General features: G+C 39.9%; 1 protein-coding gene across 4 annotated transcripts in view; it reads right to left on the bottom strand.

Moving 5' to 3' along the window:
* atp2b3b (ATPase plasma membrane Ca2+ transporting 3b) overlaps window positions 1–21152 on the bottom strand; it is a 60710-nt gene that overhangs the window by 12184 nt on the left and 27374 nt on the right. For all 4 annotated transcript variants that reach the window (XM_067591281.1, XM_067591278.1, XM_067591279.1 and 1 more), the window contains exons 12-24: window positions 17978–18087; window positions 17497–17631; window positions 14977–15083; window positions 14767–14842; window positions 12508–12666; window positions 12230–12409; window positions 10586–10673; window positions 10388–10494; window positions 9917–10108; window positions 6458–6671; window positions 5548–5759; window positions 961–1068; window positions 485–667 (exon numbers count right to left, since the gene is read on the bottom strand). In XM_067591281.1, the coding sequence (XP_067447382.1) occupies window positions 485–667; window positions 961–1068; window positions 5548–5759; window positions 6458–6671; window positions 9917–10108; window positions 10388–10494; window positions 10586–10673; window positions 12230–12409; window positions 12508–12666; window positions 14767–14842; window positions 14977–15083; window positions 17497–17631; window positions 17978–18087 (1871 nt within the window). The remainder of the gene's footprint in view (window positions 1–484; window positions 668–960; window positions 1069–5547; window positions 5760–6457; window positions 6672–9916; window positions 10109–10387; window positions 10495–10585; window positions 10674–12229; window positions 12410–12507; window positions 12667–14766; window positions 14843–14976; window positions 15084–17496; window positions 17632–17977; window positions 18088–21152) is intronic.

Below are 21152 nucleotides of genomic sequence, written 5' to 3'. Positions count from 1 at the left end.
TGACTTTTGAAGAGTGAGAGCAAATGAGACACAGTGTTTTCACTTATCTAAAACTGTACATCTGTCAAGGAAGAGTCAAACAATAATTAAAAAAACAATCTTCAGTGATCAACTAAATCACAATAATGCAGTAGATTGTTTAGTGGAACACTTTCTTTCTTTCCAAAAGTCTCTTCTGTTAGTGTGTAAAGGTCATGATACTGGCAGTTTATTTAGGCATCATTTCATCATAAGCACTAAAACACTTAAAAGTGCAACACTTAAAAATCTTATTTGTGATTTAAAATATTGTCTTTGCTTTTAATTTATCCTTGTTTAACATCATTACCCATCTAACTGTAAGAGGCCTTAAACAAACTGCTTGTGTATCATGACCGAGAGAAGCTTCTGGTTGAGGTGCTGTGGTGTCTGGATACCTTTGCACATGTCGTCCTATGAAAAAGTTTAGGTTATGGTTTGTTTTGGAGGCCTGGTCAAATGGTACCTGGGTCTGGATGCGGTTGAGGCCTCTGAACCAGAGGATCTGTCCACGACGCAGCTCTCTCTCCGCGCAGTCGATCTCCTCCTCATCCTCTGCCAGCTCCTCTCCTTCCTCCTCCCCCGGCTCCAGGCCCAGACCCGCCTCCTTCAGGCATGGCAGCCGCTCCGTCGGTACCGTGGCGATCACCTGGAAACCAGGTTTGTTACAATGTCATTTGACCAAAAGTGATGCTAGTGAGGTGTTTTACTGAGTAGCTGGGAGCTTTTCCTACCTGTACTCATACACACATAGTGGATCAGATAATACCTGGTTATTTCAACTGTCACTTTCAGCACAAGCAGAATAGAATGGAGTGTTATTTAATGTCAGTGTGATAACGTTTCCTTAGCCTCACCTCAGGGGAAACTCTAGGTAAACCAGGCCTGCCAGCCTACACTTGCTCAGTGCGGTCTGACTCAGCAGGCTGATGATCTGCTTACCTGCCCCCAGAGCAGCTCTCCAACTCCCACGAACAGACACCAGAGCCACTGCTCCATGTTGAGAGGGGCACAGCTGAAGGGCTTCCCTCCCCACTGCACAATCACGATCTGAAGCAGAAACACAGAGAAGCACGTCATTATTGTCACACATACAAGCACGATGTCGAGGGACAAACCAGCGCTGAACCACCTATCTCTGCTACAGAAATCACACACTGTACTGTAAAAAAACAACAGAAGAAGAACACCAGGATGCGTCAACAGTCAACATCTGTACTGTGTAGTCTTTCATGATTGATGAGGAAGTGTTTTAACACAGGCAGTATTACAGTATATTTACAGTATATTTTATTTTATATTTATATTTATAAGTGATCATCTCTTCAGGTGCAGTGACTTAACGTGTAAATTAGCAAGTTTTAGAAGGACTGCTTGGCAGATTTTTTTACTTCCAGTCTTTATGCCCATGAGCACATCTGTTCTATATCCTCTGTCTGCCATTCACAGATCTCTAATCTGCACGAGACTCAGATCACTCACAGGTCTAACAGAGGTCAAACTGTTTAAAATGCAACACTGATGCACACATTGAATATAAACCAGCGCATTACTGCTTTTAAGACATCTGGACAGGTGCTTTTCAGTATGACAGGTGGAGTGGAGGATGACCAGTTGTCTTTTAAAAGTTGGGTCTGTTGATGATTTGTCACTTAACTGTCGCTGTGAATCGACCAGAGAGGTGCTGTGAGGGACTTTTAGAAAAAACACCTATTTCAGTTAATCCCCCATTTTATTCATGGTCACTTTTGTTTGGAGTGAACCCTTTTATTTAAAAGCTTAGCATTTTAATTTAAGAAATAAAAGTGTGCCAACATTGTTTTGAAGCTATTTATTCATTCATTCACTCAATTTGTTTGAGCTGTTAAGAAAATTAAACTAGAAAATGCAATTTCTGTAGAAATTGTGTGTGATTGCTGAAAGTGAATTTAGATTGCATAACTGGAAGCTGAAGAGTATTGAAAAATCTACCAAGATTAAAATCAGCAATGGGTGGAATTGAACATACACCCTCATGTTTGTAAGACAAACATGCTATGGACTGAACTAACATGTCACATAGCAATACCTGGCCAGATTTTGGTGTTTAGTCTGTCAACTGCATGAAATTGACAAAAAAGCAGTTCAGCTCAGCTCATTAAGCAGATTGACATCACCTGGACTCCTTCATCTTTCTACTCTACTGAGTTCTGCCCTAATCAGGGCTAGAACTCACAACCTTTGGATCTGAAAGGAGTTGAAAAGTGACATGAACTTAAACCACTGGACTACTCAGACAGGATCTGTAGAATTGGAAAAGATGTATTTAACAATAATAGCAATCCACATTTTAGGTAGTGATGTTAATGTAAGCTAAAGAGGAATTGACTACAGTACATGATAGAGATGTAAAGCAACCTTGTAAATGAGAGCAATATTATGAGTAGCACTGCAGAGAGCGGGTATCAAACACACAACCTTGTCATCTAAGGTGAAGCTGATCAGAGAACAGTGTTCTAAACCACTGAGCCAACAGACATTCACAAAAATGAGAGGCAAAAATCTCCATTTTGATGAGTAAAATGTATTTGTCTCAAACTAGAGCTTGAACTTTGTACATCATTGGTGAAAGCAAGACTAGTTTAACATGAGAATGAATGATGTGTGTAAAAAGTGTTTGAAGGAAGAGAGAATCTGTAAGTTTAAGAAACCGGAGTGAGAGGAGACACACATCCTGCAGACTGTATTGTAGTCAATGAGAACATGACACTCTATCAATTAAGGTTCTGATCTCAAAAACTATAAGTCCTATGTGAAATGTATTTACATTTTGAGAGAGAGGAGGCTTGTGGCAACATACTGAGGCAACATATGTGCTTGAGGAGTTAAAATTGTGGGAGTGACAGCAGTTTAGAAAAACATCTCTGGTCTAAAAATATCTGTGCTCTCCACTGTGCCTGATCACATGACACACTGGTGAGACCTGACAAAGTCTGCCAAACCCCTGACTTTGGGCTTAAATTGCTGAAAAACTACAACAGATATCACTAAACAATCTGATAACTTTGAAAATTCAAAGTTTTGTGAACATTTTAAAGTTTGAATGGCGTCTGTAGGATAAGGGACATCCGAACAGATCTTCTGCTGTGTTTAAATGTATACAATGGAAACTGCTTATAGTGATCACGGTTACAGTGATCAGCTGCTTATTTGGATCAAAAAGCTTCATTCTTATACAACATTTATACTGTTCAAATAATCCGCCTACAGTTTGGGTCTGTTTATACACAACAACATTTGGTTTGAAAAGCATTTTAAACTATGGTATTTCTATTTTTTGTACTTTACTCCCATGATAAGCGGCTGTGGCACCATTATTGCCCACCTGAGGCTGCTGCTGCGTGCACCCTGAAATCATAACGGGAGAAAGAAAGTAATTTTCTCTCAATGACAAACGTATTTTCCTCGAAGCTTATGACAATAAAAGGGGGGAAAGAAATCTAAGGAAAGGATCAACACTCTCTTTGCCAGTTCTGCCACCGGGGAAAAGAAGGAACTTGTCATCGGCACAAGTCAGAACCAACTGGAACTTCTTGCATATACTGTATATAATGTATTTGTGCATATACTGTATAAACATGTATATATACTGTATATATATATTTCTTGAGGGGTTTTATGTTGTTATGAGTTCTATCTACATCCCACCCCGCCCTGGCATTCAGAGCTGGGAACATATGACCTCAACCACATTAATCATCCCAACCATCATCATCTCAACATAATAACACTGAGTAAAAATGACACATTGAGTGAATTTCTACAACCAGTGCATGTTCGTGATGGTTCCATCATGGGCTTGTTTCCATTCTGGGTCATTAAACTGCTGCTGCAGATCTGCACGCCTCAGTGGATGTAGCGACAGCCTTTTAAACAGCAACATGATCATTTACACCAGGAACAAGGCTTATCAGAGTGACAACATCATCTTGACACCAAATTGCACCATCATAAATCTCACTGAGTGTAAGATACATACAGTAATATCTTTCTACAGAGAGGAGGGATCTATATTTCTTATCTCACTCAGAGTACCAACGAGCACTGAAGAGTTTTGGAAAACATCTCTCTTATTCTCTGTCAATCTCTCACTCTGTCTTTGTTTGTACTCACAGTTCCCTGTTCAGTGCATTTCTCCTGTATTCAGTGTGAGTAAATTCAACAAACAGCCCGTCTGTGGTTCGGACTCTTTATAGAACAGAATATCAGGTTACAGCGTGAAAGACAATTAACAAGATGTCAAGGCCTGAGAATGATCACATACATGTTCTGTATGTTTACAGCCTTTCCGGGATTACAATGTGATCCTGAGTAAGGAAAGTGAGGAAGACAGCACAGGCAGATCGGTGCTGCATATACAATACAATACACCCTGACAACCACAATCACCTGGTCACAATTAATTATCTCCTTTCTATGTCTTCTCCAGCTTCCCTTTTCTCCTCTGATCTCTACAACTTCGCAACCTCACTTTGACTTTCAACATTTTTTTTTTGCATTTCTTAGCTCCGTTGGGCATTATCAAAAACAACCCCACATTTTTATTCAACTGACATCACATCACAGTTTTTTCAATTATGAGCCAAACAGCTTGATAGAAACAGTAAAAGTACACTTTTAACATTAAAATAAAACATTTAACATATAATCTACACATGAAACATCCTTTAAAAGATGAATAAATTAAATTTAAAAAATAAAAATAAAATAAATATTGCAGTTCAATTTTTGTAGAACCATATCAGACTTGTTCATCTATGTTTTGGTGCAACAGCACATCCGCTTTTCAGTTGACGGATCCTCTTTTTTCTGATATTCTACAAAGCAATTGTATTGTACTTCTTATACATTTCAATCTGCACACAAATTTTGGGCTGAAGTTGCACTGCAGTGATCAGAGTTACGTAGTCAATGTTCACAAATGTTGCTTTGTTGAATCATTGTTATCAGCATCAGCAATATCACATTGGATTTCAAAATATAAGTGTATTTATTTCAACAAATATAACACATAAACAGAAAAAAGAAAGTGTGAGCCATATTATGGCAATCTCAACTGATTGGTAGAGCATGTTTTAAAAAATATTTTTACATTATTACAAATAAATATTATTATTTTGAAAATATTTCACAGTATGCACTGACATCATTCTGTCCAAGAAGCCCTCTGAAAATAAACTACACACACAAAGAAAATTGGATATTGTCTTTGAAAACTCATCATAAACATGAACCAAATCACAAGAGCAATTTTTGAACAGGAAAAAGTGTGGTCTTGGTAACTGCAGTGCATCCTGGGAATCTTTTTGGGCCTAATATACTTCAACCACAGATGGCTCAATCAAAACTAATCTTCAACAAGATATCACAACTAAGGTGGCGCCTGCAACATCCTCAGTTCAATTTCTCCCTGTATTCCCTGCCTCTATCTTTACTATTGGTATCACACTAATAAAGAAATCTAAAGAAACATGAAAGCGTTAACCTTACCTGCACGGCGAAGGTCCCCAGAACGATGGAGCAGAAGATGGGGTTGGCAAATATGCCATCAAAGACGTTTCTCTCTCCGTGGATCTTGCGAGCGTTGATCTCGTTGAAAAGCTGCATGAGGACGAAGGTGTTGAAGATGATAGTGTAGTGCTCAGATGGAGGGGAGTGGAGTGGAGCGTTGCGGCCACTGTCAATGTTAAACATGCGCTCACCTGGAGGCACGAAACAGGTGAGGGAGAGAGGGTTGAAGAAGAAGAGGAGATTGAGAGGTGTGAAAAGAGTTAGAATTACCTGCTGTGTTGTGTAGAGGAAAAAAATAAAAATGATCATTTAGTGTATAACCTTTGCATTTAAGCGTGATTCTCTGTGTTTTACAGTTTTGTGGAAAGCAGGACTGGCTGCCTTTCTGCTGAACTTTGCTTGAACCCCTGATACTGTAAATGGACTGTCTTTCTTAATACAATTCCTGATCTGTGTGCTACATTTATGCTTAATAATGTAAGGTTGAGACATAGCCCAGCTTGCTCATTAACCCTTTCATGTTAATCTGAGCCTTCATTAGGGAAATGCCTTAATTTAATCAGTGATGTGTTTTCCCCTCATTGAATGTAACTATTGACTATTTGTTCTTATGCATATAAAAACTCTGATGAAGATGCACTTAGCATTGATTCCTCCGTGGTCGCTGACTGTCACTTTGTGGGTTTCGGTCCTTCTGTGCAAAAGCTTAATAAATATAAAAGACAAATTTCTCTGTGTTGGTCTCATTTATTCGGTCAACTTCCACCACATGTTGTTGACTAGGATGTGTGTTTGATCTGCTCCAGGACAAATAAACTTCTGAACACCATAGCTGCTCAGGTGTTTGTGTGTTTGTTTGTGTCTTGTGTGTGTGTGTGTGTGCGTGCACCTATGAACAGCAGAGTGAAGATGATGACCAGCTGGTACACTCCGTGGCCTAGGATGTTCTTCATCATGGTGAGGGAGATGAGCGGGTTGTTCCGGCCATATGGTTTCCGTAGCAACAGAGCCTCAGTGGGGGGCTCAGTGGCCAGGGCCAGAGAAGCAAACGTGTCCATGATCAGATTCACCCACAGCATCTGCACGGCCTTCAGTGGAGAGTCCTGCCGAGAGATTCGCAGAGATTTTCCTGTATCACCAACCAAGTTCAGCTGAGTCTGGGGTCACTAACCCCGGCATTGATGATTGTGAAAAAAGGCTGCTTTTCTCTCTTTTCACAAGGCCCTGTTTTTCCAACATGAACAGTTTTTTTGTGTTAAATCATTAATTTCAGTTCGATGTATTGTTTCATGTTAATCTATCAGTCAGGCTTGTTCCATTTTTGTGTTTTTATTTCTTCTATTTATTGCCCACAGATACTTCTACACAACATGTACTTGCGCTGCTTTTCTTTTTACATACATGAGGTGGTTGCACCACATTTGGTGGCAGCAATGGTATGTTGTGCCTTTACAGACACTGGAGAACAGGAACCAACGACTGCACTGTGTGCAGAGGGATACGCAGACTACCCAGGTCTATCTACACTGATGCAATGTATTTTATTCATTCCTGATGTCGCTACATCTGACCTGCTACTGTATTAGTTGAAGCCTTATTTTATGGCCAGAATGTTATCAGGGCCTGAGCACAAAAGTGCCAGGGGCCCAACGGTCCTTGGCACTGAAAGTGCAAGGAACCTAATGTTTTTTGAAGGGATTATTAGGGCCCGGCCACCTAGCAGTGTGAAGGCCCTATTGTATCTGAATGAATTATAATACTTCTCTATCTGATCAGATCTTTTCCAGATTTCCCATGCTTGATAAAGGTCCTGGTCTGAAGGCAAGTACAGACTCATTTTGAGTCATAGTCATACCACCTACTGGCAACAGGAAGTCTTAAGCGCCACTCTTTTGCTTACTACTCCTAGCAGGTTAGCCAGAAACACATAAAATTTGGTCAGTCAAGGTGTAAGACCTTGATGACAATAGAAGCTTTTGAGTTTTCATCAAAAGCCGCTGCCATGGCAACACATTGTTCGCCACAAAATACGAAGCTGTTTTTAAGGGGCTAGACATTCTTGAAAACTCACAACTTTGCACACACATGACAGGTCTTAAAGTCTGTAATACTGTAGAGGTGGCAGGCATGGGTGTGGCAGAATGGCTCTACAGCGCCCCCTACAATATTTCAACTGAGCAGCCCCTGCGCCAGGTTAAACCTACATGTATGAAAATCAGTACACACGTGTATTATGCCAGGGCGCACAAAAAAGTCTCTTGGACCCATAGCTTAAACCCAACAGGAAGTCGGCCATTTTGAATGTAGCGCTCAATTTTGGCGATTTTGTATTCCTCCTATACAATTTATCATAACGACTTCAAAATCAGTGTGTGTCATCTAGACTAGTTTGTGATCAAAACTTATCAAAATCTAGAGTTTTCGCTGAATGCCCTTGCCATGGCAATGCGGCAAACTTTGATGTTTTGCCATGAAGCAGGAGGTTGCTGTAGCTTGAATGCACATTGTCCAACCTGCACCAAATTTCTCACCAAGAATCCTGTCCTGAACACATCTACATGTCAATATTGAGTCATAGTCATAGCGCCACCTACTGACAACTGGAAGTTACAGTCTCTGTATTTTCATGAGCTCTGCCCAGGACCTTGACCAGATCCACATCAAATTTGGTCAGAAAACCCATAAGACCTTGGTGATGCTTTATTGTGAATCTTGTGAGTTTTCATGGAATACAGATACCTTGATGACATGGCGAATTTTGATGTGTCAACATGAAAATACAAACTGTTGTAACTTGACTCCACATCGTTAGATCTTCCCCAAAGTCCAGCTTGATAAGACTCCCGGTCTGACGACATGTACAGGCCAATATTAAATCATAATCACAGCGCCACCCACTGGAAACAGGAAGTCATAAGCACCCTTCATTTACTAACTACTCCTATCAGCTTAACCAGATCCACCTAAAATTTGGACAGCTAAATACTGAAGCATTTGAGTTTTCACCAAAAGCTGTTGCCATGGCGATGCATTGTTCGCCATGAAATGGGAAGCTGTTTTCGAGGGCCTAGGGATGCTTGAAAACTCATAAAACTTGGCAAGAGGAAGTCAGTCTTATTTGACAAACATCCAATTTACATGAAATTTACATGATGTGGTCTACACATGATATACAGCAACATGAGGCATTATTAGTGGGTGTTGTCTGGTACCACATAGTGGACACAGGAAGGTATATTTATCTCATACATTAATATTCATGAAAATGTATATCCATGCCATTTGCCCACTGGTAAATGTATTGGTGCATTAATATTACACTTATGCAGTATTGCCTACGGGCAACAGGAAGTGAAGCCTAAATGACACATAGTTCATCAAATGTATACACAATTTCCAATATGTCATCTGCCAGCGCCACATACTGCACACAGAATATAATATTTTACCCATTCACACAATGTCCGATAATCCTGATTCAGAGCTGTGTCAGCAGTCCTCCAGTAGCGGTGTGAGGGCCCGTTCATCAATGTTTGCAGATTTAATTTCAATTGTATCTTTTATTTCCATTATAAAGAATCATTTAAAAAAAGAAAATTTGGCTCCGGTAAAAAGTGACTGCATTTTTAAAATGTATATTCATTTATTATTTTAACTTTTTTTGGCTAGAAAGAAGATGCAGTTCATTAATGGGTTTTGATCTGGAAGCCAGACCAGAGACTTGCAGGTTCGTTCTGCTGGGTTACTTGCCATGGTAACAGAGCTTGATTTGACCCTATCGTTGAAGGATCAAAAAGTCAGGATAAACCTCAATAATAACAATAATTCTAATACATACTGTATGCACATACATGTGCAAGTAGATATTCTTTGCATATCATGCATAGGTGAACATAAATGTGTTTCTGTGTGAGTCAGTGTCTCTCTGCTTACATCATGAGTAAATGTTGTATTGTATTTATTGGTACAATGTACAGTTTTAAACATAAATGTTAACATTTGATATACTGCACCAGAGTTAGCTTTAAAGCTAATTTTCATCTGCAGTCCCTTACAAATAAAACATATAACAGCACAATAACAAACAGTACAAAGAAAAAAACACACAGGACACATTATACAAAATACAAAGCTACGCACAAAAGCACATCACATACACCCACAATGTCACCTAGAAATTAATAATGTAAGCTTGTCAAATTAATTGTGTAAAAGCATCCCAGTGTCTTAGCAGATATAGGGTGAATGATGTTCACAGGAGTGATGCCTGCATGTCTTTTATGTGTGTGTGTAGGAATGCATGTGTGTGTCAGGCTGTGTGTGTATGTTTATTCACATATCCATCTACCTGAGTGATGCAGGCCCCGGTGAAGGCCACTATGACAGCCACTACATTGACCGTGAGCTGGAACTGCAGGAACTTGGAGATGCTGTCGTAGACATTTCGTCCCCACATCACCGCCTTCACAATGCTGCTGAAGTTGTCATCAGTCAGGATGATGTCAGATGCCTCTTTAGCCACATCTGTCCCCGCAATACCCTGATGGAGATTGAGACAGAGTGAGGAGGAGGGACAGAGAGTCATGACATGATTCATGCGAGCAATGAAGCATTCAAATTATTTTGGAGTGCTGCTGTCTCAACACTGTGTTGTCCTGCCTTAAGTGTTACCACGGTGCTGTGATAGAAAAAGAATATTTGTTGAAAAGATTGTGGGATAAGAGAGGATCGATGTTTTTAAAACTGTGCATCAGGGAGAATTTGATCCCCAAAATGGAACATCAAATAAACAATAATGGCGAATAATATTTCAGGTTACCATGGCAAAGCCCACATCAGCCTTCTTCAAAGCTGGCCCATCATTGGTTCCATCTCCTGTTACTGCGACAACCTGCCTCTGTTCTATGATGCTACTGTCAATGATGCCTGGACATAAACAGGGAGGAAAGAGAGCCTGTAGTAAAAAGTGTGTGCAAATGAATGTGTGTGTGTTTGGGGTAATAAACCTTAGACTCACCTTTGACCAGTGTGTGTTTGTCGGTTGGCGAAGATCGAGCCAACACACGGAGTTTGGGCCAGATTTTGTCAATACGTTCCTGTTCAATCTGCCAGTCAGATGGAGAGAAAAGGATGTTAGAATGTTTGATAAATGGCATTACAGAGCTTCTCTAAACTATTACACTAGATGTCACTGTTGATCCAGAGTCTTAGGCAGAGCCAACTGTACACAGGTGTGATGGAGGGAAAGGATCAAAGACGCACTGTGAAACTGGCTCTTGTATATTGCTCTCTTGCAATCAATTTAACAACGCTGCACACTTACATAATCATAATTTACATGCAGCATTTCAGAGTGATAATTTAAATTCACACTGCATAGAAAAGTGCAGAGCAACAGCACTAATGAGCAGCTATCCATCCTATAGAGCATTACGCTAAATTCAAATGATGAAGACAAATGGGTTAGATTAAAGCAAAGCCTGTACAAATGTTTGCTTTAATAGTGTGGACTAACTTAAGTGGATATAGTCATATCAGTGGTGAAATGGGATGGGAACCTCCAAACATCAGACATGAATATGAGATAATTTAATGTTTGAGCAGACTTGTTAATAAGTCCTCAGTAGAAAGATCTTTAACGGGGACATTTTGCATAGACATTAATGGATTAATGAGTTGAAATCTTTATTTTGTATGTTTTTTTTGTCTTTAAAACAGGTTGTAGTTTAACAGTGGTGGAAAGTAACATTTACTCAAGTACTGTACCTACTGTACAATTTTGAGGCACTTCACACTACTTTACACCGCTGATTTATGCTTCTATCCTACTACAATTCAGAGGGAAATACTGTACTTTCAACTATACCACTGGGTGTGCCCGAATACAAATATGTTATTCAGCAAAGTACAAATAGTGGGAATTTTACTAACATTTATTTTGTACAAATATTTGCTCTGCTCTGCTGTTAAGTCTATCAGCAGGTCTCAACAAGGGGAGTCACATCCAGCTGCTGCATGACGCACATTTCCTAATTTAGACATCACTCCCAGAGTTAGGGGTGTTCCCCAGAGATAAAGCTGAACTACTGACATGGGTAAAGTGCTCCCAAGGGACTCTCCATAACCTATTATTCCCCTTCTCCTTTCCATAAAGTTAAGTTGTAAAAAATAGGCAGTAAATGAAAAGTGCAAAGCAAGAATTGCCTTTGAAGCTCTTCTCTATATGTTACACACTGTGTTATGGGTATATAAATGCCTACAGGTCTGTCCGCACAATTGCAATGACCAAAGTTTTAGTCGTGTATGATCTGGGAGACTCAAGTTTGAGACCCTGTGTGGGGACCTCCTTCGTAAGATTATTCATTAACACTTATTTTAACACTTTAATATCCTAAAATTAAAAGTGTAATAAAAACAAAAACTGGATTTTTACGCCTATTTCCAATTTTATTCGAATACAAATATAAATAATTTTTCTGCCTCAACAAATATAGATACAAATACAAATACTGGATTCTCTGCACATCCCTAATACTTATTTGACAACTTAAGTAAATAGTTATTTTTCAGATTACAGTGCATTTTAACTCACAGCAATAGAAAACTTTCCATGACTATGTAAGGTTACCTTGCATTTAACCTGCATGAGATCCCAACTCACCTCTCCTTTCTCATTCCTGATCCGTCGGTTGAAGTCTTTGCCCTCTAGACAGATAAAGTCATCCCCAGGGTGGATGATGCCACATTTAGCGGCGATGGCCCTGGCTGTGTTAATGTTATCACCAGTCACCATCCGCACTGTGATGCCCGCACGCTGACACTTACGGATGGCCTCGGGCACCTTATGGGGGATTGTGAGATTTGTTCACACAAAAACACAATGCCAATTGCTCTGTTAAATACAGATTAGATTCACATATTCTGGATGAGTACCCATACCTCAGGCCGTACAGGGTCTTCTATCCCAACCACAGTGATGCAGGTCAACTCTGTCACTATTTCTGCCTCATTTTCCCAGTCTGGCTCCGGATTGGACGGCAGGTCACGGTATGCAATGCAAATGGTCCTCAACCCCTCACATGCCATCGGCTCAATCACCTATTAATCAATCATTATTACAAATATGGTCAGGAAGATGTCCACAAAATCTCATTACACTAGAGACCATTTAAAGTAGAAACATGTTTTCTACAATCTACAGAAATGTCTTTTACATTCCAATATTTGAAGTATAAAAACTGGATTAAATCGCCTGTATACATTTGAAGTTTATGTCTGATGACCTCTTAAGTATGTTTATGGGAATACTTTCTGACACAGCTGTAAAAGACCCCCAGTCTACTGCAGACAGCAGAGGGAAGACAATATGATGTTAGGAAGAGATTGACATAAAGCTGTCGCAATGCAAACTGAATTACCCAGCTGGAATAAAGTTATGTAAGGAGGAGGTTTTTTTCTCACGGCCCAAGCTGTGTTCATCATGAGCCAAATTTGGGTCAGTCAGCCTGTCAGTTAACGAAACAGTACTCACTCAGTCTGCATGGGCTAATCTGCTGTATGGGGACCAAATACTTGTGTTTTCGCTGGTTGCTAGTTCTTGCTCACTTTCTATCCAGTAATGCTTATAGTGTTTAGAGTGATTGCAACTGCATCCCTAATCTAGAATGTGTGACACATATTTTTTAGGTTTACCTCGACCGAGTCAGCAAGCAGTTCTGTCTTACAGAGTTTCAGCAGCTTTCAGAAACTTACACCCTAATATAATAATGTTACAAAAGACAGCTAACTCAGGAGACCATAGCTGTATAGTACATCATTATGACAGTACTATTGGTGAATTTGGTGGTTATCGTGACAGTTTCATGATGTAATAACTTCATCTACAGCATCTTGTTGCACACCATCTGCAGTGCTGTCAAATGACCTGTCAGCTTTTCAAAGTTTGCCTTGTATTTATCTTGGAGACAAACAGTGGCTTATCTCGGAAAAAATACTCATCAGTTCAACAGTCTGAAATGTAGAAACAATTATTACACGAGATAGGCACAAACTGGGGCACCTGCACCGAGGTCAACCAGTGCAAACACACTGAACAGAAAGCAACACATAGACTGAACCAAACAAGATGGTCTCAAGATTTACAGCCATTACAACAATGGTTTTATTGTTTTTTAAAAGGAATAGCTTGACATTTTGGGAAATATTCTTTCTTGCTGAGAGACAGATAAGAAGGTTGATACCACTCTCATGTCTATTACAAGCTAAGCTAAAGCCAGGAGACAATTAGCTTAGCCTAAAAACTGGAAAGAGGGGGAACAGCTCTCTCCAAAGATAATAAAGTTCACCTGCCTTCACCTTTAAAACTCACAAATTAACATTAGTGGGCGGCTGCGGCTCAGGAAGTAGAGGTCGTCCACTAATTGGAAGATCTGTGGTTCGATTCCCAGCTCCTCCAGTCTGCATGTCGAAGGGCAAGATACTGAACCCCGATTGGCTGTGCCATTAGTGTGTGAATGGTTAGTTCCTTCTGATGGGCAGGTTGGGACCTTGCATGGTAGCCTCTGTACCCATTCAGCGTATGAATGTGTGTGTGAATGTGAGTGTAGTGTAAAAGCACTTTGAGTAGTCGGAAGACTAGAAAGGTGCTATACAAGTACAGTCCATTTACCATTTTGTATCTTGTAATGTTAAATGTTTAATGCGTACAAAAACAACAACAACAACAACAACAAACACAACTTGTTGTTTTTACATCACTGTGCAGATTTATTATTTTCTACCTTTGAAGCCAGGTTAGCCTTTTCCCCTTTCTCCCAGTCTTCATTCTAAGCTAAGCTAAACGTCTTCTGGCTGTATCTTCATATTTGGTGTATGGATATTAAGAGTAATGTCAATCTTCTCATCTTACTTGCAACAAGAAAATGAATTAGCATATTCCAGAACTATTCCTTTAAGTATTTTTAGGCATTTTTGCCCTTATTAGATCACTACAGTAGAGAACTGACAGGAAATGAGGGTAGAGAGAGATGGATGATAATATGCAACAAAGGTCTCAGGCCAGACTAAAACCAATGACATGGTCGGCATCATAAACCCTTATTTCACCAGGCTTCCCCATCAAAATTCCTTTGAGAATGATTTTTTGAAGATACTATTCTGCACATGGGAGCTTTATGTCATCAAGTTACAGTGTCTCACCTGTTTGACCATCTCATCTCTGTCACGTGGGCGGAAACTGCGTGCTTCTCCATTGGCATCTAGGATGTAGGAACACCTAGACAGAGATGAAGGACAGAAAATGGTTACACAGAGGGAAAAAATGTTTTCTACTATTAATTCACATGATCTGATGTCATCCCATATGAGATATCCCTCAGTCTACCTCCCTCTTTCTTCCCCGTCACTCACTTCTTCAGCATGATCTCAGAGGCTCCTTTGCTGTAGAGGCGGAAAGAACCGTCTGGTAGCTTGATCACTGTGCTCATGGATTTACGTACTGAGTTGAATGTATACACCTGAGAGAGAGGGAGAGGGAGGTATGATTCAGAACAATAAAATTAGCAGAGAGGTGGAGGGGCATATCCCTGACTGGAAACCCAGCTCTGAGTGTGTTGGGTGTTGCACCTGAGGGTTTACACCTGCCTCAATGTAATAAACGGATGTAAAATCCTTGTAAGATAATGGAAATCAGCTCCACCTTTATCACTTGAATGGCAGTTGATGCTTGTGTGTGAAGATTTGAGTCTCAGGACATTTTGGCTGTATATGTGTGGCTAAGTTACTTTAAACTTTTAAATTGTAAAGTATATATATAGATATTGTATTTTCTCTAATAGTGGCCGGGGCCTTTATTTACCTCAACTGCAGAGGGTACCAGGCCTTTATTGGAAGCAGGCTTATATTAGAGAGAGACCTTTATTCCTAATTCCCTCTGTTTTCCCTCTGTACATATGCTCATATTTTAGTACGAAGCCTCCCTGTTTTCTGATCTACTTCTGTTTGCTCTGTTAAATTTTTGTTACTGCATTATGCTATTAATAAAATTAAAAGCCTTCATTTCCCGACTTTTATTGTGAAACATTACACAAACATTTCAATATAACTTGTGTGAAGTATGACCAGTCAAGTGTCTGTCAGTCAATGGCCAGTGTCAGTTAAAGACTAAACAAATCTGAGGTAACGTTATGCTGGATATAAACATTAATAGCCAGTTAACAGTACAGTCAAATATCAAATATCAATCAGCTGTCTCTCTAACGTTAGCTCCAAGCTAACTTTCTTCCTCCCAACTCCAGCTAGCCGTGCTCTCCTCTTGTCAGCTAACAGCAGCTCACGCTTCTGTTTTTTCCAGTATCTGATTCTTTTCGGGTCAGCGTCAAAATGTCTTGCAGCTTTTGCTCTTCAATTTTCCTCCACATATTGCAAAACTCTCCTTGAATTTGACGTCAAAATTCCGTCTGGTTAGTGCCATGTTCGCTCACTTGCTCAGGTCCTATATGGTAGTTCAATTATAGCTACCGCCATCTTGTGGCACTTGTACATTATTACAAACCACAGTCACATTATAACAGGCACCAAGAGGAGCGGGGCGGACATTTCTTTTCATCTGATAAAAGTAGTTAGGCTTTGCTGTCGGTTTCCCAACTCATTTTAAAAAATACGAGATAAAAGGAGGGAGAGGGGACTAGAGAGTGAATGAAGAGATGGAGCTGGTAAGAAAGCAGTGAATCAGATCAATTAAAAAAATATCTAATTGTTTCACAGCGGTTACTTTCTAGAGCACAAATAAACACACACACACCCCCGCACACTTCTGTACAACCCTGCAGTGGTGCGCAGCAACACCTGATTTTGTCTGAATACAGCCTCAATCCATCATGTTTTTTCCCTCGCCGGCCTGTATTTGGGGCTGGCCTTCATTTGTTCATGTCGACCACACCCCTGGCCGTTATTGGAGACCCGGCTTTTAATTGAATACCGGTCACTGTTAGAGAAAATACAGTATTCTTAAATTTTGGAGCTTACCTTTTATCTGTTTTCATATAAATCTGTTAATTAGAAGAGAGGCAAGACTGTTTGAGAATACTGTTGAGACAGTGTTAGCTAGCAGGGAGTGTTTTGTAACTCTGTTCATGGTGTTACACAGGTGCAGAGAGCGTTTATGCAAGAAAGAACCCTGTGAATGCTCCATTTCTCTTCAACGGCAAGTATGTGGGTCTATGCATGGCTGTTTTCTGTTGTAACATTTTTCTGACAGTGTGTATTTTGGTTATTTATTTGTTTGATGAGAATTTTATTTATGTTTTTGTAACATGCAAGAGCATATTTTGCTCCCTTCCTCTCTCTTTTCATTCTGGTCTTTTTTCCCTGGGAAGATACAGAGATGCAGAGGAAGTTATGCTGGTGACGTCTGTGGTGCTTTAGAACACATTTCTGAAAGATACTACTAGTTAGTATGGTCCTTGTCTACTATACAACACAACATAGCATTTAGACCCACTACATCAACAAAAGTGCAACACACTGCAATTGTGCATTCTGGCCAAGCTGTCAGATAAAGCTTTAAACTGTCATATTGAATGTGATGCAAAGTGAAGCATATTGCTCTATGTGCAGTTTTGTTCTTCCATTCTACTACTTCTTTATGCATTTTTAGAAAGATGCATATTAATTAAATACATATCAATAATAAATAACCTCCTGCGACCATATCTGCACATGAAGAGACCCCCACATGAGGTCCTGGCCCAAGGTTGAGAATCTAATGTAAATGCAAATAAACAAACAAGCAACACAATTTATAGTCTGTTGAGATAAACCGTGATAGACCCTTCTGTTGAGGCTGCAGAAGGTACCTCATCATTTATTTCAAAGTGCTATAAATAAACTGTAACTTGTGAAGGTGGATGTGGTGCATGTGTTCCCTACCTTGTACAGTCTCTCCTCAGGGATCTGCTCTCTGACAGGGGTGTAGTCCTGCTGTAGGTCTAATACAAATCCCAGCAGGCCACACTCCGTCTTGTTTCCCACCTGCTTAGCCAGACCCCCCTCAACATCAGGCGGCTGATAGAGAGTAAGATTGAAGCAAATTGGAGAGGTGGATTAGATGGGGCAGCAAGAAAGTCAGAGAGGAGGACGCGAAATAAGCAGAAACAGTGAGTATGTGGAGGACAGAGGAGAGACAGGGAGAAGGAGAAAGTAGTGGGAGTTAGAGGAGACAAGAGATAGATGAGGCAAGAGGAAACGAAAATGATGAGGGAAAGGTGAAATTATTCTCAGAATCCCCTGAATTCCCACCTTCCCCAAAACACTAACAATGAAGGACTGCTGAAGGGACTGCAAGACAAAAAGGATAAAGCCATAACATAATTCTGCAAAACAGTGACATCTCTTACTGTGCATGACTCACCAAGATCTTGGAAGTGTAGGCGCTGTTGATTGCGATAGCATTGACTAACAGATCCAGTGTCCGGGGGTTGAGCTGTCCAGGGTCCGGGATCACACGATGGTGCACGTCACCTAAGCAACACCAATCTAACTTTAATACATACCAATAATTATCTCTGTTCATTCAGCCTACATGCTATCTCCAACCGCTGCCTGTTACCACTACAGTTAATCTGATAATATGAATATCCCATGATATTGATGAGATCAGCATATCTGGACACGTTTGTGCATATTTATTTTCCCATTTTTAGATCTGATGATGGAAATAGCTAAAGGGTAAAAGGCCTTCTTGCTATCAAATAGAAGGTTATTTATATAGGTTTCAATGGTGAATATTAGGGATATAATGGTCTATAGGTATTAGATATACCTGTAGTACAGAGTTATGTAGGCTATTGCAGTATGAACAGTATTTAAACTTTAAAACTGGAAACATAAAAGTATATATATAGTAGCAGCAGATGACTGAATAGCAGCAGATGACTAAATTTGAATCTGTGTGGATAAAGAGGGATTGCCTGCAATCAGCAAAGACTGAACTAACTAATAACAGCAACAACAATGACAATAATGATGATGATTATAAATATGATTATGAAGATAAAAAAAAGATATAAAAATAGCATAATTTGCAAAACAATGGTAATTTACACTGTAATGTGACTGCATGGGAGGATTTATTAAAAATTTTAAAAAGCTGGGTCGAGAATAGTTCCTTGAGGAATGCCATATGTCATATATATTAAGTGTCGGAGATACATAAAGTAACTACCCAAGTTGACGAAGGACTGTTTTCCAGTAAAATATGAATGCAACCACTAAAGCACACCCATTTCTCAAGCCTTTCAGTATCACTTTATTTTAACCCCTCTTTAAGAACTTATAAACAATATGTCATAATGAGTTCATAACTAATTATAACACACTGTTATGTGGTTGTGAACAGATATACATTTACATTTCTCATTTAGCAGATGCTTTTATCCAAAGTGACATATATCTGAGACTGATACAACACAAGCAGGGATCTAGTCAGGAGACAACACAAGTAAGTGCCATAAAGCTTAAGCTTGAGTCCGATAGTATAGGATGTAGATGCCAACAGGCAGTGCACCAAGGCAATGCATAGAGTGCAATGATATAAGGACATTTTAAAGTTTTTGTTAACATATTTGTTAACAATTAGAACTCTTACAGTCTTCCTGATTATATTACATAGTAATTATGTAAAACATTCACATTTTATATGAACATGAAATATGAAGTATGTATTATCATATTTATTATGTTAACTGTATTTATTATCAGTGGCATATTCATCGGTCCAACGTGCTGACGTTAGTATTGTGTCATTTCTGGTTGCTGACTGTGTTTACTGACAGTGCCAACTCAGTTGATTCTGCTATGTTTATCATTACTGTGGATAAATACCCACTGTATATTTAAACTTACACTAGCTCTACTCAAGCATTCTTAGCTCTCTCCTTCTTTTCCCTCGACTTTTCTTGCTAATCCCACAGTTGTTAGTTATTTTAGCTCAGCAGTTACCTTAGCAGCTAACTTAAGCTAAGCAATTAGTGATGGCTTCTCTCTCTCCCTCTCGCTCTTCTGTTCTTTCTTGCTTAGTGTGTCATATGTTTAGCTATTCCTCTGCCTCCTTTAGCCATATTGGTAATAAATATGGTTTATTTGCAGTGCTAGATGCGAGGCTCAGTGAATTGGACACGCGGCTCCGCACCATGGAAAACCAATCATCAGCTAATGTAGTTAGTCAGCCCCCAATAGGCAGTGCAGGCCGACCTAGTGTAGCTCCTACTACCCTGGTAGTTCCCGAGCAGCCGGGAGGCCAGGGTGGCTGGGTGACAGTCCAAAGGAAGCATAACACGAAGCAGAAGCCCACAGTTCATCACCAACCAATTCACGTTTCTAGCAGGTTCTCCCCATTTAGTGACACACCCACTGAGAAACCAGCTCCATAGTGAGAAATGTGAAGTTGGCGACACCAGCAGCCACAGTCAAATGTAGTTCTGGGGCCAGAGTGGGCGACACTGAATCAAATTCAAAACTGCTGGCTAGGGATAAGCGTAAATATGGTACGACCGTTATGCATGTTGGCGGTAACGACTCCCAATTACGCTAATCGGAGGTCACTAAAATTAATGTTGAGTCGGTGTGTACATGTGTAAAGACAATATCGGACTCCATAGTTTTCTCTGGGCCCTGCCAATTCTGACCAGTGATGACATGTATAGCCACAGGTCATCATTCGACCGCTGGCTGTCAAGGTGGTGTGCAGCAAACAATATGGGCTTCATAGACAATTGGCAGACTTTCTGGGGAAGACCTGGTCTGATTAGGAGAGACGGCATACATCCCACTTTGGATGGAGTTGCTCTCATATCTAGAAATATGGCTGAGTTTATTAGTAGACAGTTATGCACCCAAAACCACATAGAAACTGTGTCTGTCCCCCGACCACTTAAATCGATTAAATCTAAAATAAACAAAAGAGGAGTCATTCATAAAAATCTAAAAAAAAAACTTAACACCACCTATGCAATTGTACAACTAAATAGGAGAATTAAATGTGGACTCTTAAACATTAGATCACTATCATCTAAAGCCGTATTAGTAAACAATCTAATCTTAGATCATCATATTGATTTATTTTGTCCTACTGAAACCTGGCTGTGTCATGAAGAATATGTCAGCCTTAATGAATCCACTCCCCCCAACCATACTAATACTCACATTCCTTGAGACACCGGCCGAGGAGATGGAGTTGCAGCCATCTTCAACTCAAGCCGAATTATCAACCCTAGACCTAAATTTAATTATAACTCTATCCCAACCTGGAGAACTTTACAGCCAATTCTATTTGTTATAGTGTACCGTCCTCTTGGCCCGTACTCTGAATTCTTATCTGAATTCTCAGACTTTTCATCAAACTTAGTCCTAAGTACAGATAAAGTAATTATATTAGGTGATTTCAATATTCATGGGACGTCGATAATGATAGTCTCAGTACTGCGTTTATCTCATTATTAGACTCAATTGGCTTCTCTCAGAGTGTAAATAAACCCACTCACTGTCTTAATCACACCCTCGACCTTGGTCTGACTTACAGCATCAAA

Source organism: Thunnus thynnus, chromosome 6, assembly GCF_963924715.1.
Source record: "Thunnus thynnus chromosome 6, fThuThy2.1, whole genome shotgun sequence".
Lineage (NCBI taxonomy): Eukaryota > Metazoa > Chordata > Actinopteri > Scombriformes > Scombridae > Thunnus > Thunnus thynnus.
This window is presented reverse-complemented; position numbering and strand designations above follow the sequence as displayed.